Source organism: Drechmeria coniospora, chromosome 01, assembly GCF_001625195.1.
Source record: "Drechmeria coniospora strain ARSEF 6962 chromosome 01, whole genome shotgun sequence".
Classification (NCBI taxonomy): Eukaryota; Fungi; Ascomycota; class Sordariomycetes; order Hypocreales; family Ophiocordycipitaceae; genus Drechmeria; species Drechmeria coniospora.
The window spans coordinates 6,673,272-6,689,821 of NC_054389.1; the positions used below are offsets into that span (position 1 = coordinate 6,673,272).

General features: G+C 56.3%; 7 protein-coding genes across 7 annotated transcripts; 3 read left to right on the forward strand and 4 right to left on the reverse strand.

Annotated features, from left to right (window-relative positions):
* Positions 1–1,299: 1,299 nt before the first annotated feature.
* DCS_01729 (high-affinity nicotinic acid plasma membrane permease) lies at positions 1,300–3,097 on the reverse strand (the record flags this gene model as incomplete). The annotated part of the gene is made up of 2 exons (XM_040799061.1): positions 1,300–1,869; positions 1,919–3,097. The coding sequence occupies 2 exons, from the start codon at positions 3,095–3,097 to the stop codon at positions 1,300–1,302; spliced, it is 1,749 nt and encodes a 582-aa protein (XP_040659944.1).
* A 1,813-nt stretch (positions 3,098–4,910) lies between these two features.
* On the forward strand, positions 4,911–6,505 carry DCS_01730 (Fungal specific transcription factor; the record flags this gene model as incomplete). Its single annotated transcript, XM_040799062.1, has 2 exons — positions 4,911–5,908; positions 5,971–6,505. 2 exons carry the CDS (start codon positions 4,911–4,913, stop codon positions 6,503–6,505), a joined length of 1,533 nt encoding a protein of 510 aa, XP_040659945.1.
* Positions 6,506–7,680: 1,175 nt separating this feature from the next.
* DCS_01731 (actin polymerization protein Bzz1) lies at positions 7,681–10,135 on the reverse strand (the record flags this gene model as incomplete). The annotated part of the gene is made up of 4 exons (XM_040799063.1): positions 7,681–8,078; positions 8,145–9,718; positions 9,768–9,979; positions 10,091–10,135. 4 exons carry the CDS (start codon positions 10,133–10,135, stop codon positions 7,681–7,683), a joined length of 2,229 nt encoding a protein of 742 aa, XP_040659946.1.
* A 1,379-nt stretch (positions 10,136–11,514) lies between these two features.
* Positions 11,515–11,832, reverse strand: DCS_01732 (uncharacterized protein; the record flags this gene model as incomplete). Its single annotated transcript, XM_040799064.1, has 1 exon — positions 11,515–11,832. One exon carries the CDS (start codon positions 11,830–11,832, stop codon positions 11,515–11,517), a length of 318 nt encoding a protein of 105 aa, XP_040659947.1.
* Positions 11,833–12,641: 809 nt separating this feature from the next.
* On the forward strand, positions 12,642–13,420 carry DCS_01733 (Dimeric alpha-beta barrel; the record flags this gene model as incomplete). Its single annotated transcript, XM_040799065.1, has 4 exons — positions 12,642–12,799; positions 12,861–12,916; positions 12,986–13,159; positions 13,281–13,420. The coding sequence occupies 4 exons, from the start codon at positions 12,642–12,644 to the stop codon at positions 13,418–13,420; spliced, it is 528 nt and encodes a 175-aa protein (XP_040659948.1).
* A 162-nt stretch (positions 13,421–13,582) lies between these two features.
* DCS_01734 (uncharacterized protein) lies at positions 13,583–15,160 on the reverse strand (the record flags this gene model as incomplete). Its single annotated transcript, XM_040799066.1, has 5 exons — positions 13,583–13,741; positions 13,791–14,190; positions 14,244–14,410; positions 14,484–14,881; positions 14,944–15,160. 5 exons carry the CDS (start codon positions 15,158–15,160, stop codon positions 13,583–13,585), a joined length of 1,341 nt encoding a protein of 446 aa, XP_040659949.1.
* Positions 15,161–15,929: 769 nt separating this feature from the next.
* On the forward strand, positions 15,930–16,513 carry DCS_01735 (60S acidic ribosomal protein P1; the record flags this gene model as incomplete). The annotated part of the gene is made up of 4 exons (XM_040799067.1): positions 15,930–15,998; positions 16,108–16,185; positions 16,267–16,402; positions 16,467–16,513. The coding sequence occupies 4 exons, from the start codon at positions 15,930–15,932 to the stop codon at positions 16,511–16,513; spliced, it is 330 nt and encodes a 109-aa protein (XP_040659950.1).
* Between the last annotated feature and the right edge of the window lie 37 nt (positions 16,514–16,550).

Below are 16,550 nucleotides of genomic sequence, written 5' to 3' on the forward strand. Positions count from 1 at the left end.
AAGAAGGCAAGTAGGCCGTGTCGAGATTCCGTCGTGGGCCAGAAAACCAGACCCGATCAACGGATGCCGCGGATGACCGCTGTCCACTTTGCACGGTACGTATTCGTGCCGTCACATGGCATCCGTCTTCCCCAGATACCCAGACTTGGTTGTGCCATCCTCATATCACCCCCCCCCCCCCAGCCCACGTTACATCCATGGGCAGTAAATTCATGCTTCTTGCTGCTTTCTCACACTCCTGAGAGAGGCACAACGACGTACACCGACCGATGCACACTCAGGGTTGTGCGAAGAGTTACACCGTTGATCAGGAGGGCAACAGGGGTCATTCCGCGACCAAAATCCCTACCCGGGCAGCCATTTCGCATCATGCCCGCTCATGATTGCGTATGGGTAGATTTTTTCTTGTAATTTTTGGCCATTGTAGAAGCGCTGAAAGAGAAAGAGAAGACAAGTTGCTGTGATGCGGAGCAAGCCGTGGATGAATCGGTGGATGCTCAGTACAATGCCATCAAGTTCCGTCGAGTCCCTGCGCGTAAGATAACACTGTAATCGCGATGTCTGTTAGCCTCCATACAATTAGAATGCAAAGCTCGATGCTCCTACAAATTACGTGTCAAACATAGGGAAAAGCGAACAACCCATTCGGCTCGGTCCGTCAGGCCGACCCCGAACGACATCATGGGGGCACCTGTAATCCCATCAACCATGCATGCATTTGGAATTGAGACACGTCCAAAAACAAGCGATGAATTGCACCAGATATTTTCACATAGCTATCAGCAAGACCATCGCGCACATCCAGGCAGGCAAGATGCCAGACGAAAATTAAAACAAGACCCAAGAGGCCCGGCGCTCGATAGCGCTCCAGCATTGTCGACGTCCCGGTCCTCGGTCCAAACTCGCCGTCCCGGCAATGGCGTAGAAGCACTGTCGCCGTCAAGAAAGCGGATATAAACGTGATTGGGGTATCATAAATGCAAAAAAAAAAAATCAAAAAAATCCCAGACTTTCCCTAGGCACCGACCAGGTCGACAGCGTTGAGCATTGTTAGCGACGATGCATGCAATGGTAACAAGTCTCCCAAAACATAGGTTAGTAGCAAGATCGCCAACAAGAGTCAAGGCTAATAGAAGAGGTCGAGCTCGTTGGCTCCACGCCGAATGGAGAAATCGTGGCGAACATCTCAAATGGTAGGTTGAACCACCCCTTGAAGAAATGAAAGTCGAGGGAGACATGGGGAGGCCATGGTTGAATGCCTCGCTTCTACACTCGTCTCGCTGGCGTCCGGAAGGCAACTCAGGCTCGCGCAGCGCCAGTGTTGCGACTAGATCGGCCAAACCCTCCCTGCTCCCTCTCGCGTCGGGCAGCTCCGTCTTCAGGCACGGCCGCTGCGTCGCCTCCGTACAGCTTCGTGCTTGGCTCATTGCCGATCAACTTGAGAAGAGCGGTCATGGTGATTGCGCTGGCGATGCTCATACACAAGATGCCAATCATCGTAAGGTTGCTCTTGCGGAAGCGGTAGCGGCCATGCGCATCTTCGGGCCACCCCGTGTACAAGGCGTAGGTGGTGGTAATGCTACCAAGGTTTCCCAAGCCAGATACCAAGGCAGTCGCGGCGGCGACGCCAACCTCGCCATGCCGACGTTGAAAGACCTCCGAGGTCCACGCCATGCAGATGGGGACGGTAGGTCCAAGGCCAAAGCCTACCATGAGGAGCCCTCCGTAACGGGCCCAGCTGTTGAGAGCAAATGTGGTGGTGAGAAGACCAGCGATCTGAACGCAGACGGCCCCGGAAAAGAAGACGGCACGATGGCGATGGAAGTGGTCAGACAGGCGGGTGACGATGAGAATGGCAATCAAATCCATCTAGTGACTGTCAGCAGGGGATGACGGAAGTTTCGGGAACAGGACTCACAATCCAGATTGGCGCAAAAAGAAGACTGACTAGGACGTCGGTAGCTATGATGTCGGGCGCGCGCGGAAGGATGGTCGCGATGATGATGGAGCCATACAGCTGAATGCCGATGCCTACGCCGACGACGCCAAAGTACATCAACGTCAGTGGCCACAGGCGCCAGTCAAGGAGAACGAAGGCCAGGTCCTTCAACTTCCAGGGTCGAGAGTGGTAGACGCGCCGAAGGTCGTGGTAGTGAATGATGGCATCTTCACCCGTGAGGGCTTCGGACGTGGCAGGCAACCAGCGCAACCATTTATGACGCGTCCTTGCTTGGCCGGGAGCCAAGGGTCGGTCAGGGAGCCACCACAAGAGGACGACGCTCAGAATGATGGCGGCGAGCCCGTAGAGTAAAAACATCCATCGGAAGCCGGCGAGGCCAGCAACACCATCCATGAATTGGAAGAGGACGGAGACGAGACCGACGATGGCTGCCGAGGCCTGTGAGGCGGTAAAGTACATCCCGATTCGCCTGCCCGTCCGAGATGGGGGGTAGAATAGAGTCATGTAAAAGGCCATGCCGGGCCACATGCCTGCGGCGACCATGCCGAGGAGAAAGCGCAGGAGCTTGAGACTCCAGGCATCCTGGACAGCTGCAAAGCAGGCTCCAAGAAGGCCGGTAGCGAAAACAATGCGGGCCATCCAGGCCCGAGGGCTCGTCTTGCTCATGATGAGGTTAGAGGGAAGGTCGAAGATGACATACGATACGTAAAAGAGAGCGAGTGCTGTCGAGATATCCCTGGGGGAGAGGTTCAGGAGTGATATGATATCATGCCCGTCTCGCCTGTTCATTGTCTGGGCGATTCCTATGTTGGAGCGAATGGCAGAACATAGAAAGTAGAGAAGCCAAAATGCTAGCGGGGGATTAGCAGTGCACTGAAAAGCTGATGCTTTGGGGAGCATTCTGACGTGGGATGATGCGCAGATCCAATTTCCTGGGCGCGTGTGAGCGTATCGTCCGTACAGTGGAAGAATAGAAAGGCACCTGTAGATACGCTCAACAGTTTGAGCATCGTAGTCATTGGCTGGAGAGCTGCCGCCATCTTCTTGATTTCGAACATGCCCGGAAGCTTCCGTGTTGTCATCGTCTGCCACGTCGTTTTGCTCGCCCCCAACAATGGACCGGTCTTTAGGATCCATCTTGGGCGCAGCGGGGCTTCAACTGTGCTATCTTGTTGTTTTCATGCGATGGGAGAATTTTCTACCCGAGGTGCACGACCAGAATACGTGATAAAATGGGAGTTTCTGGTGTATAAGAGAAAAGGAAGGTCATGTACACCGTACATGCAGACAGAACGAGTGCGAGAAAGCGGGAATAATTGGACGTGGAAAAAAAACATGGTGTTGAGGACGAGTCAGTCGTTACTTCCGCTACTATTCTCAATACCGTGGTAGTATTTTGCCAAGGAACCAGGCAAGCGGGTGGGGGTGTTTGAATGGCCCTTCACTGAACCCCGTGTAGTTGCAAGTAAGTACTTCTAGTGCTTAAGGTACACCTACTTACTTACAACTACAAGTACATGTAAGTAAGTACGGAGTAAGTACATGTAATAATAAATACAGTAGTAGTATTAGAGGAAGACACACATGAAGGACATGTGCAAGCAAGTAATTATTCCTCCGTACAAGTGCAGTAATACGTCTTCATACTTGCTTATTAATACTATACGCCTTCTGGCTGTGCATTTTTGACTGTGCAACTAGGACGAGTTGCCTTACGTAGAGTACTTGTACGCCTGTCCAAAATGCAATTCAAGCAATAATAATATTAGCACAATAAGCAGGCCACTATGCACACCATGAGGTGAACTGGGAGGGTTCAACCCTCTACAGTAAGTTTGGTTGGAGAACAGGGAATGCCGGCCACATATAATAGAGAGCGATCGAAACGGGTGTTTTAGGGGGGATGGAGCACCTGCAGGACATTCCGCCGTACGCGAGTTCCCACTTGGAAATGGGTTCATTCGAGCACCCACGAACAGTTGTCTGAATGGATCAGATTTTCTTCCCTACCCTTTCCTTTTATCCATCACTTCTGCGACGAGTGTTGTGTTCATTGTTGGCCGCCGACTGGCCGTGTGTCAGGCTCGGCGATGGCACGACGACCCCGTCGCCCAGGGATGGGCAAGCTTCCCAATCCAGTATTGCGAACGGAGTACGGCGCCATTACTTATGTCGGCACAGTCATCATGGTTGTCGGAACGAGCGTTCGCTGTGTCGTATGCAGCTATGTGCTTCGCATTTGGTTGCAACGTGAATCCAGTAAGCGTTGCGCCTCGACTGGGCTTGGGCTGGGGTAGGTGGTCCATCGGCAGACGAGTGCCCGCATGGTCATGTGTTCAAGACAGTTCGTTTGCCTGATATAAGGTGGTCAGCATAGCCTTCTCGCCCCACGACCAGACACGGCCAGACGAATGGAATATCGTGAGTCTAGACACACGACGGCACATCTCAGGCTGCCATGTCGGCCAACAAACAACATGGCCAGCCAATGAGTCACCCCGGAAAGGATGCCTCGGGCACCACCAAAGCGCGGCGGCATGCATCCAGGTTGAGCCAGTCGAGTCATAGATAATTGGCACGCCGCTTGATGCCTAGCACTCACTCGGCCATGATATATTCTGGTCAGATTCCGTCTACTTACGCCCCGTCTCTGGGCTGACGTCGGCTCTGAGTATTCTTAATATTGATGTGCATGACGGTATCAGCAGATGTAAGTAATCACTCCGCACTCGACGAGGTACTAATGAATACATGCGGGGAGACTTACAAGTACAGTGCAAAGCACGAAGTACTACGGAGTACAGTGAGTACTATTATACAGTACATCGTACTTGTACAGTACGGAGTACCTTACGGAGTGCTGTCCTCCGAGCCACCGACCATCATCACGTCACGTGCGCAACCGGCTGACAAAGCTCTCACTCTCCGATCTGTCAAAGTGCGTGAATTAATGCTGGCTCGGGTCATGCCGATCAAACCTCCACACGAAAACGGATACGGATACCAGAATTTTCAGGCCATCAACTCGACCCCAGCAGCTGCGCGACACGACCGCTTACACGTAGGCGTACAGGTACAGCCTCAAGACCGGTTCGGCCATCAACCCTCCGACGGCCTCGGCTTTTTCGACCAACGCTGGTCGTCGCCTTTGACGGCAACGCTCACTCCCACTCGCAGGCTACAGCCACTGCGCCTGCCCCTGCCTACAATATCCACTTCCTCTCCGTCTCCTTGCCCTGCTCCAACTCGGTCTTCGCCTTTCCCTCTTGGCGCGCAAGGGTCGAAGGATAGACATCCCCGTCCTCATCCCCATCCCCATTCTCATCCAGCATCCGTCGTCCGAGATACCGACAACGAGCCCCGACGTCGAATCGTTTTGGCCGCTTCACCCAACTCCCGTGGCCTCGCAGCCATGAGCGTCGCCTACGAGCCCAGGAGCTTCATCCATGAAGGTTCCTACCCTTCCATGGGCGACGACCCCGACCACCACGATGACGACCAAGTCCATGACGATCAGCGCTTCACCGACTCCGAGGTCGCCGTCCATCTCAGTCATTACACGGCCGATGCCGCCATACTCGCGTCCGATGATCGCGATGTTCTGGGCGACGCCCGCGACGTCCTCGACGACGATCAGGGCGTCCTGGTCGATGAAAGGAGCTTGATAGCCGACGACACGGCCGTCGACGAGGCCTCGAGACTTGACCTGGACCCCACCGGCTTCTCCTCCCCCATCGCGGTGCCGCTCCCTGCACCAACCGAGTCGGACAGATTTCCGGACAGCAAAGATGACTCCCCCGCCGTTGGCTCTCCATCATCCGTCTCCCGCTTGCGAGCGGTGGCGAAACCGGATCGTGAAGTGAGCAAGGGACCGGACGGGAAGTACCATTGCACAATCGCCGAATGCAAGGACGAAGCCCGTGTTTTCTCGCGCAAGTGCGAGTGGAAGTACGTCTCCTTCACTGACTGACGAGCCGTGCAGACAGAGCAGAGGCTGACTTGAGACCTAGTAAACACATGGACAAGCACGAGCGACCCTACCGGTGTCCTGTCGACGGTTGCGAGATGCTTCCCGGCTTCACCTACTCTGGCGGCCTACTTCGGCATGAGCGCGAAGTGCACGGGATGCATGGCGGCCCTAAGAATACGGTCAACTGCCCGCACCCTAATTGCAAGCGCCACACCGGCAAGGGTTTCTCTCGACAAGAAAACCTCAACGAGCACCTCCGACGGGTCCATACCAACATGGAGGGTTCAACGCCACCCGCCACCGAGAGTGCCGCCGAGGCCGACGACAACGAAAGCGACAAGTCGGGCTCCAAGCGTAAGCGCCAGGCGAGTGACCAGACGGCTGACGACGAGCTCGACGAGCTTCGGTCCGAGGTCAAGCGCATGCGAGATGAGAACGAGAGGCTCAAGTCGGAGATTGAGCAGCAGTCGCAGCACTCGCTCGCCATGATGGCCCAGATAGCCGAGCTTCAGGACGCCTTGCGCCAAGGCCTGGGACAGCACGCACTGGGAGCCCCAACGGCGCAGATGATCTAGGAGCATCCGGCCAATATTACCACCTGGTGCGCCTCCCCTTATGAGCAAGGCCATGATCAGTCACCATCGCTGGTCCTAGAGGAACTCCAACATGAGCTCGCCTCCTCCGTCAAGATCCAACGGGAGCATGGCAATCGCGACGTTGAGATTCTCTCCTCCGCTGGCAGATCCGCAAGGCACCGCAAATAGACCCTGGTTAGAACCCGACCATTGTCATAGGCCAGGCTCTCTGCGGAGAACCCCCCCCCCCCCCTCTCTCCCCCCCCTCTTCTACTTTTCGCTTCCAAGCGAATTCTATTGCACCTTTCAGCCCGCATCTTGTTTCTCTGCACGGCTCGGCGTTGGTGGAATCAGCCCTTGAGCAATTTGGCAGCGCCGAACAGGCAACTGAGACCCGGCTCGCCATCACAACGCAGCGGCGTCATTATACCTCTCTTCTCTTCCATCTGATATTTTGTTATTTTTGTCTTCATTCCGCACGCTGGACTTTCTGCCAACTTGGCTCCCAGTCACGTCCACCGCCGCAAGGTTTAACCTTGCCTCTACACTTGTCTTTTGGCATCGCGTTTTCGTGGCTGGACCCAGGCGCAAAAATACACACCGCACACGCGGAGACGACGCAGATATTCCCCCCCCCCCCCCCTCCCCCTTTTCAGACGTTGCCGCACTGATGGCGGTCAGCAGAGCTGGGTGGATTTCATCGCCTTGGAATGGATTCGAGGTGTACCTGTACTTGCATCAATGGGGCGAGCGGCGGATGAGACCAAGGGGGAAGAAGCATGAAAGGTCGAAATGCGTGTAACGATATATACATAGATTCGCCGCTATGATGGATGAAGGAAAGGCATTCGGCAGCCGCCACTACGGCTGCTAAATGTACCTGTATGATGAGCAAAACGATGGCTATTGTGACGAATCCCCGACTCGCTTTTCGATATGACGCCATGCCAGTCGTGGCCACGTTCATTCGCCTCCTGCATGCCTATCCATCTACCACTACAATGTGCAGCCGGCCACCCCTGTACCTCTTGGCCTCGATGCTCATCATCATGAACTCGTCGCAGGCCAATAACCACCTGCTTCCGTGCTTCCCTCCTGGTTGCTCGTAGTCGTAACACATGCAGCGAACGGCTTCCCGTCAAACGGAAATGACGCCGCCCTACCCATCGCGGACATTAGACAATGCGGACGTAGCTCGCCGGTACGCTGGCCGTGACGCCAGCCTTCTCGACCTCGGCCCAACCATCGCCGGGGTCCTCCTTGACGAGGACGAAGCGCTCGCCCTCGGCCATGGAGTGCTCAGCCTCGCTCTGGGCCGTGTACTCGTACAAGGCCTCGACATAGCGCAACTTCTTGGCGCCTCGCCGCGGCGCGACGGCTGGGCCCTTCTTCTTGGCGAGCGCCGTGTTGGAAGCCGTGCCCGGCCCGGCAGAGGAGGTTGTCGAGTTGGAGTACGTCGACGAGGGACGAGGAGCGACGAGGGTCGGCGGTGGCGCGGCGGTGAGCTCGACGTACGTGGCCGGGACGAGTCCTTCCTTGTAACCGGCGCGGACCTTGAGCCATCCGGAGCCGTCTGGGGGATGGGGTTGTCAGCAGCAGCACGATATCGGACGACGGGGTCTGGGGGGATTCGGCGCACCATCGGCCTCCAGCAGAACAACGTCCCGTCCCTCTTGCACCGTCAGTTCGCCGTCACCACTGCCCTCGAACGAGTAGAGCATCTTGCCCTTCTTCTCCTCCTTGTTTCCGCCGTTCATGCCGTTGCCGGGAAGCTCGGTGACATAACCGGCCGGGGGTGGTGCCACGATTCGGTTCCTCTTGACGCCGGCGGGCGCACTCGTGGCCGGTGGGACGGCCGGGTTTGGCCTCGGGCCCGGGCTCGGGGCTCCATCCGCGCCGGCCGGCGCCTCATCCGCCGGCGTCAGGCGGCCGGAGACTCGTCTGGCGGATTGCGAACTCAGCGAGTTCATCGTGTTGGATCGCGTCAGGTCCGGCAGCTCGGCCACGTGGGCGGGGGCGGTCGTGTCTGGCGAGAGGAGCTTGTTCGCCGTCGTCTGGCGCTCGGCTTTGAGCTTTTTACGCTCCTCCTTGGTCTGCTCGCCGGGGCAGTCGGCAGGCACCTTCATCTCGCACTTCCCGTGACAGGTGTAGCCGCAGTCCCGGCAGTCGAAGCCTTTGGCGCTGATGCCCCAGATGCGCTCGCCGCAGAGGTCGCAGTTGGTCGGGATCTTGAACGTCTGGCTTTTGAAGTTGTGGTTCTTGGCCCCGAGCGTGACGTCACCGACGACCGAGGTGATGGTAGACACCTCGACCTCGGCGGTCAGCCGTCGTCGGTCGACGCTGTGCAGGTCCTCTTGCAGGGCAAAGAGGTTCCGGACGACCTCGACCTCGTCGCCGTCGTCGGTGCCGTCCCGGACTCGTTGCTTCTGTCGTTTCACGTTCTCCACCTCCCTCCGCTTCATGTCCACCTCCCTCCGCAGCTCGCTGAGCTGCGACTTGGACTTGCCGAGGACGTTGCGGAGGTAAATCTTGGCCGTGTCGTCGACGACCATGACGTCGTCGTCGTGCCATACCGGACTCGCCTCGAACTCCCTTTCGGCGGGTTCCTGGAAGCCACCCATATTGTGGCGCATGTACATGACGGAATCGAGATGCGGCGCGTTGCGGGAAATTTCCTGGACCAGACGGTCCTCCATGCCGTGGCTCTGCTGCAGCATGTCGCCCTCGAGCTTCGTCGCCGCCGTCCACAGCTCGTTGAGACGGAGGGTGCGGAACTCGTTGAGGTCTTGCAGGCTGTCCATGACCTCGGGAACGTATTCGTGATAGTACTTTTCCTTCTGCCGGTTCGTGACGTGGATGGCGATGAGGTACGTGTTCTTGGCGTTGTTCATGTCGATGATCTGCTGCTGATAGGCGCTCTGGGCCTTGGCCTTGTCGTGCTGCGACTCGGACTTTTTGCGCTTCGCCTCGACGTCCTGGCAGGTCGCGTCGTATTTGGTCTTGACCTTGCGCAGGTCGGCGTAGGAGGCGTCGCGCTCGGCCGCGAGCTTGTCGGCATACTCGATGTGGCGCTTCCTGAGCTCCTCGAAGCGGGCGGCGTAGTGCTTGAGAGGGTCGGCGACATCGGTCAGGAGGCCGTTGGCGTAGCTGTCATGCTCGGCGGCGCGAGACTCGAGCGTCGTGAGCTGGGTTGCCCAGGTGGTGACGGAGGCGCTGCGCCGTGGTCAGGGGCGAAGTCGTCGACGGAGGACGGCGTGCCTACCTCTCGAGGGAACCGGGCGTCATGCTCGGCGTGTCCCCGACGCTCAGCGACGATGACCGCTTATTCTTCTTCTCGAAATACTTCTTGGCGAGCGCGCTGAGCCGGGCGCTGTATTCCTTTTCGATGGCCGATCGCTCGCGGTAGAACTGCTGGATGTCTTCGAGCCATGCTATGCCGTGGGATACCCAGGCGCTGGCTGGTTTGAACCCATCCTGCTGGTCGTCAGCATGTGTGCCTCCTCCTTGGCGTGCCGATGTTGGGTCCGGTATCAGATCAGGTCAGATCAGGTCGGGTCGGGTCGGTTCGGGTCGGGGACGACGGACCTTGAGCTCGGCTCCAAAGGTGGGCATGCCGTCCACCGCAGCCATGACGGAGAGGGAGCTGATTCGAGCATGTACCGGACGGCGTACGTATGCATGCAGGAGGCGTTGCGACGCTGGTGTTTTCCGCGAGAGAGCCGGGGATGTTTTGTGGTTGGTGAGAGGAGGATCTTTGTGCCGCCAGCCGCCTGGCCCAGTCGGGTTGGCTCTTGTGGCCTAATGGAAGGCGTTTGGGGGTTCTGCGGGGCAGCACCCGTTGGCGTCGTAAGGGCAGTGACATCGCCGTACCTAAGCGCACTAGTACTTTCTTGGTGCTCGCTACGGAAGCAGTCGTGTACACTTGGTACAGTGCGTGTGATGAGTACTAGGTAGCTACCAACAGTGCTCCGGTACTCGTACGATGATTGCTATTTCTACGGCTACCGGCGAGTGAATATGAAGTACTAATGCTATACGGAGTACCCCGTACTTGTGTACAGCATGGTGCACTTGTAGTAATACTTACTTACATTGGGGTAGATGTACAAGTGGTAGTTCGAGGACGTTGTGGTGGGATGATCCACTAATACTCTTTCCTAGTGCCTGCTCCTACAGTGAGTAAGTACAGTCTTTGTACGGAGTAAGTACTTACAGTGCCTACTTACAGTATAGGTTGTAAGTACTAGGTACTTGCACCAAATAATGGAGGCACCTACTGGAGTACCATAGCAACAATACCTTCTGTAGTATCTAGCGGAATCGCAACTAAGTACAGTACAAGTACTTGAACGGAGTATGTGTACTTGTAGTATTATTTGTAGGAACGTGCTAGCACTTGTCTACATCTACTGTAGACGGCCTACGGTTGGTGTGCAACTAGCCGCTCTCCCGTTGATCAAGTATTATACAGGTAGACTGCACTTACTGGAGTGTACGGAGTATTACTTGAACACTTAATGCATGTACTTACGTATGTATACATGTAGTATTACAGTAATATTTGTACAGGAATACGGCGAACATGCTCCGTACTAGGTACCAAGCAAGAACTGCTAGGGGCCTTTGCACGCCATGCATGCCGCACTTCAGGCTTCTGGAAGCACAACCCTTGATGCCGAGAAAGGCCTGCTTGAGCAAGGCGATACATGCCGAGGAAAGTTTGACCATTCAGTCATTTTACAAGTAGTATGGACAAGTATAGGCGGTACTGTCATCTGCATTTAAATAAGCTCCTTGCCCAACCATCTTGGATCATGGCAGGAAGTCGGGCAAAATGAATCCTTCTCATCCATCAATACGTATCCTCCCCGTCGATCAAGCGTCGTTTGGAACTGCCACCCTCGCTTGCCCTCGGAGCCCGACGGTCCTTTGATGATGGATGCGAACTAGCCGATTGGCAAGGTTGATTGGAAAACAAGCCAACGATGGTCTCCTGTGGAAGGAACATCTTACTCCAAGTCCCGCGTTGATGGGATGGGCACGTCTGTCGTCCTCGGCATCACCCTCCTCGGCATCAGCTTGTGCCCTTCAACCCAGCACGACGTGCCCTCGGGCGCATCCCATCGCACCGGCTGAATGGGAAGGTTGTGCGTCTCTTCAGGCCCCACCGACCCTGACTCTCTGGTCAGCGGGATGCCTCCAAGCCTGGCGTGGTGAAGGCATTCTTCGTTGGCGTCCTGCAGGTCAACGAAGGCGCTGAGGATAGTCGTCGTCATTCCCTCCCTGCGAAGGAGAATGTAGACGGTCTCGTCGGTCGCCGCGGCCATGGGTGAGTCAAAATATCTTGAGAGAGAGAAATATGATGGGTTTGAGAGTAGGATCTGGCGACGGATCATGTTGGTGGTTGGGCGACGACTGAAGAAGGCTGTGCAGGAGATGCCTCCTCCTCGATAGAGGTGACCGTAGCGCCTGACCACAACGGCCTAGGCCTACCCGCATTACGCTTCATGGCTTGGAGCAAAATATTTTGGGCTGCCAAGGTTCCCTGCAGCGCTACGCTGTAAACTACCTATGCCAGATTATTGACCAAGGGGTACCTGGGAACCTTTTGACCCGGTCATTCTCGTGATGATTCCACAGCTGAGGTGAAGAATAATTACTGTACGGAATACGGGTATCAATGAATTGCCGACTACGGAGAAGTCGGTTTCCAAGTATTACTGCACATGCATGTACTTGCAAGTACTTGCGTACAGTACTTACATACTTATCTACAGCACGTACGTACATGTACAACCTACTGTAACAGTACTCCGTACTTGTATCGCAGTAAGTATTATTGTGTGCACCTGTCAGCACAGGTAAGTAAGTACCTAGTACCTAGTAGTTATACTCATGTATGTACTTACTTACTTCCTGTATGGACTCAGTCACTCAACTCCACAGCTCCGTGATTCGGACCACGGCCGTCAGCCTCAAGCAAGCTACCCTGCACTCCCAACCACCTGGTCCCTCCGTCAGACAGGCCTCCGAAAGATCAAGTAGAAGCGAGGCAATAACCGCGACTCTCGCTCCAATCATCCCCTCCCACCCGTTTCCCCCATCATACTTCACACCTGTTTCAAACCCCCAAGAAATGGCCACCGCCCGCCTTGTCCCTCGCCGGCTCACCTCGCTTGTTCCTCGCTTGCCGACGCAGATCCGCACCATGGCTTCGTCGACTCCCACGTTTGAATTCCTTGTCGTCGTACCCGACAAACCCGGCATGCTTGCGAAGCGCCTGGAAGTTAGACCGTATGTGCCCGCTGGCTCATCACCCTCTCCCGTTCCGGGTAGCAATTGACCTGGCACGCAGCCAGCACTTTCGAAACATGACACCGAAAATCGAGTCGGGTGCTTGGAAGATGGGAGGTTAGTTGGCCCCCTCGGACGACAGGCGGCCGGCGAGTCAACTAGAACTATTGCTCATCTACTTGACAGGCGCCCTCCTCAACAGCGTCCCCGAGAGTGACGATGCCACCAAGTTCGACTTCATGGGCAGCACCATGGTCTGCGTGGCCGAGTCCAAGGAGGAGGTTCTTCGACAGCTTCAAGAAGACATCTACTCCACCTCGGGCATCTGGGACACCGAAAAGGTTGGCCTCACAATGAATGGTATGGTGCAAGCATCGCTCTCTAACCGACCGTAGGCCCAGATCTACGCTTTCAAGTGTGCCTTCAGAAACCCCTAGGACCGAAAATTCAAAAAGAAAAATATGGTATCGATTCATCTCAGATCCACCTGACCTGCCGTTTCCATTGCCCGGCAACGACACAGCCCAGCCCACCCTGCTTGCTTGCGTCGGTAGAATCGGCACAGCTGACCCCAACCCTATCGTTGGAAAGAGCACCGTTCTCGCATGGTATCAAGCATAGCATAGAACCCCCCAAAAGTCAATAAAAAGCGTGAAAGGAGACGCCGATTTGCACCGCCGTGTTGGCATAAGCCGCCCTCCCCGAATCGCCGAACCGCCCATCACCGGCCACGAGGCACGGCAAGGGAAATGTACCGGGGCAGAAAGCCGATATCTCGTGGCATCATGCGTCGCCATTGGCCAGCTCTTCGGCTGAGATTCTCAAATCGTAGTTGATGTCAAAGCACTCGGCGAGCAGCTCGCTCACGCTTCCCTGGCCTTCCGGAATGTCACCGTTTACCACAAACTTGCCGTCGACCCTCATGTTGTCGAGAGAAGTGAGCTGCGATGGGTAAGCGGGGAAACTGGTAGGCTCAAGAATGCCGGCCTACCTTCATGCTGTACGGGTATAGCTCCCGAACGGAGGAGACGCCGCCGTTGTTCTTCACCTCGATGAGGCATCGCTTCAATGTTTGGAGCTGGTTGTAGATGGGTAGCAGCGCCTCCGACACCGGCTCCGACGCGAGCATGAATGAGTAGATGTAGGCGTAGCTCCGTCGGATCAGGTACAGCATTGTTCGCTGTGTCCACAAGTCGGCCGGCCGCCCCTTGTCGTCGAAGAAGTTGCCACCCTGTCGGTTCTCATCAATCTTGTCGAGCTGGCGCTGAAAGTCGTACAAGTCTGTCTCTCGGAGAGACCAGGCCTGAGTCAAGGAAAGCTTCTCCAGTTGGTTGCGAATCCCCACCAAGTTGTCGTACGTCGGCCGCCACTGATCGGCGACTTGGCCCTTCCTGCGCACGCGTCAGCCGGGGCAGCATGAGCGAGCAGGACATGGGATGCGTACCGCTCCAAGACGAGGTCAGACCACTTCAAGCACCGGCTGTAGAGGTCGCAAATCTCGGGCCCACCGGGAGGCTCCGTGCCATCCTCCGACGTGAATTTTCCGCCCTTGCGCTGCTCGCCAATCTCCACCAGCTGCTTACGCAGCCTCTGCACTTCGGTCGTGGAGAACTGCGAGGAATCTTCGTTAACCGTCGTCCAAGGATACCAAACACCCTCCGAGGCAGAATGGTCAACTACACACCTTTGTCTTTGTGTTTGCGAGGGAAACCTGTCGCAGTATGGAAATCATCTTCTCATGCATCACGAGCAGGGGCTCTCCGATCCTTTCCAGCCGCTGCTGCAGGCTCGCCAGCATGCTTTTGCACAACTCCACTCTCTTGGTCAAGAGCGCAAGGAGATATGGCGTCGCCTCCGTGTCCTCTTCTTCCTTCGCCTCGTTGATGCTGCGAGATAACTTTGCCAGCGAAGAGTTGATGCTCTCCAAATCCTTCGCAGAGTACAGGTCGGATTCGGTAAGGTGGTCGAGCAGCCGCTTGATGGTTGACGTGAGGGCGACGGCAGCTGGAGCCTCCTTGTTGCGGCCGATGGTCAGGTAGAAGAGGGACAGCAGCTGGAAGCAGCTCTCCATGACCTTGTCGACTTCATGCGGACGGCAAGTCAGCCGCACGTCAGAATTCTCGACGCAGCTCGTCGCGACATACCTCTGTTCTCCTCCGTGTTTCCCGTCTCGTCGCGGATGGCGTGCAGCTCCTTCACCTGCTCGATGGTTTTGTCATAGAGGGGAATCACATCCTGACTGCGAATATATGTCGATCGGTCCTGCTTGAGGAGCAGGAGTTGGTCACGGATGGTGACGAGGTGATCCAGGACGGCCCGTTCCCGAGTGTCCTGTGGCGCTGGAACGGCTGGTGTGTCCATCCTGAACAGGCTGCTGCTGAGCTTTTCGGCGACGTGGGCTGATGAGTAAAGCAATTCGATGGCTGTCAATGGGCGAATTTCGGGGATGTTCTAGGTTCGGCAATGATCCAGACATGCGCCGGTTTTGCGTCGCGATACTGAACAATGAAGGTTCCAGACCTTCCGTAGAAATGATGTCGCGGGGCGGCAAACAAGCCAAAGCTGGGGGTGGAGGCCCACTATGGCTATGCCGGGGTGGGTGGGAGTGGTGGGTGGTGACGTTGTCGGAGCTGATGGTCGTCCAGCAGTGGAGACGAGATTCGGACAGGGGATCGGATTCAAAAACGGAGATGCTCAGTTGATGGCGCAGCACCGGAGGATGGAAATGCTACAAGCGGCTGCGTCTCGGTGGCAATCTTTGGCTGCAGAAGCAAGGCAAAGTTGATGTGCAGGCAATCGCTGAAGTGATTGCCGGCCGCAACTTGCAGGCGATGCCATGGTGGGGGGAACTTCACAGGTGGGGTATCCTCTGGTCGAATTCGTACAGTCGAGCGGTGATTGGTCGCAGGGTTCATGGCCAATCAGGGCTTCCTAGGTCGACCCTATCCACATCGGAGATCGGGAAAACCTTTGATCCCTTCCACTTTAGGTCTTCAAAGCCCTCCAGGCGAATTTTGGGTGCCATAGGATTTTTCTGTGGACGGCCGGCTTGGTGAATCATTACTACAACCACCGAACGAAGCATTGTGTAGATCGCTCCATCAACGCACGCCTCACACAACCAGTCACAATGTCTACTGCCGAGCGCGCTTCGTCCTACGCGGCGCTGATCCTCGCCGATGAGGGTCTCGATATCACCGTAAGTGTCACATGCGCAATCGGTCTCCATGCCTTCCTGTGCCGTCGAAGAAATTCGACGATGCCCCGCCACCGCTGCTGCGTGTGCGCTGACACGACCTTGAATATAGTCCGACAAGCTCCAGGCTCTGATCAAGGCCGCCGGCATCGAGGATGTTGAGCCCATCTGGACCACTATCTTCGCCAAGGTACGACTGAACCGACGACGAGAACTCGCAGCGACGTGGTCCGAGAAGTTGCATCGCTGACCGACGATGATGATGGTTTAGGCTCTGGAGGGCAGGGACGTCAAGGATCTCATGGTCAACGTCGGCTCTGGTGGCGGTGCCGCCGCCCCCGCTGCCGGTGCCGCCGCCGGTGGTGCTGCCGCCGCCGACGCTCCCGCCGCCGAGGAGAAGGTTGAGGGTAGGTTTCAAGCCTCTGCGCATGGCGGCCACGGACATTGCGGGTTTGCTGACATTCGGTGCAGAGAAGGAGGAGTCGGACGAGGATATGGGTTTCGGTCTCTTCGACTAAACTGCCAACCTGCGACGACTGTTTTCTTGCTTCTATG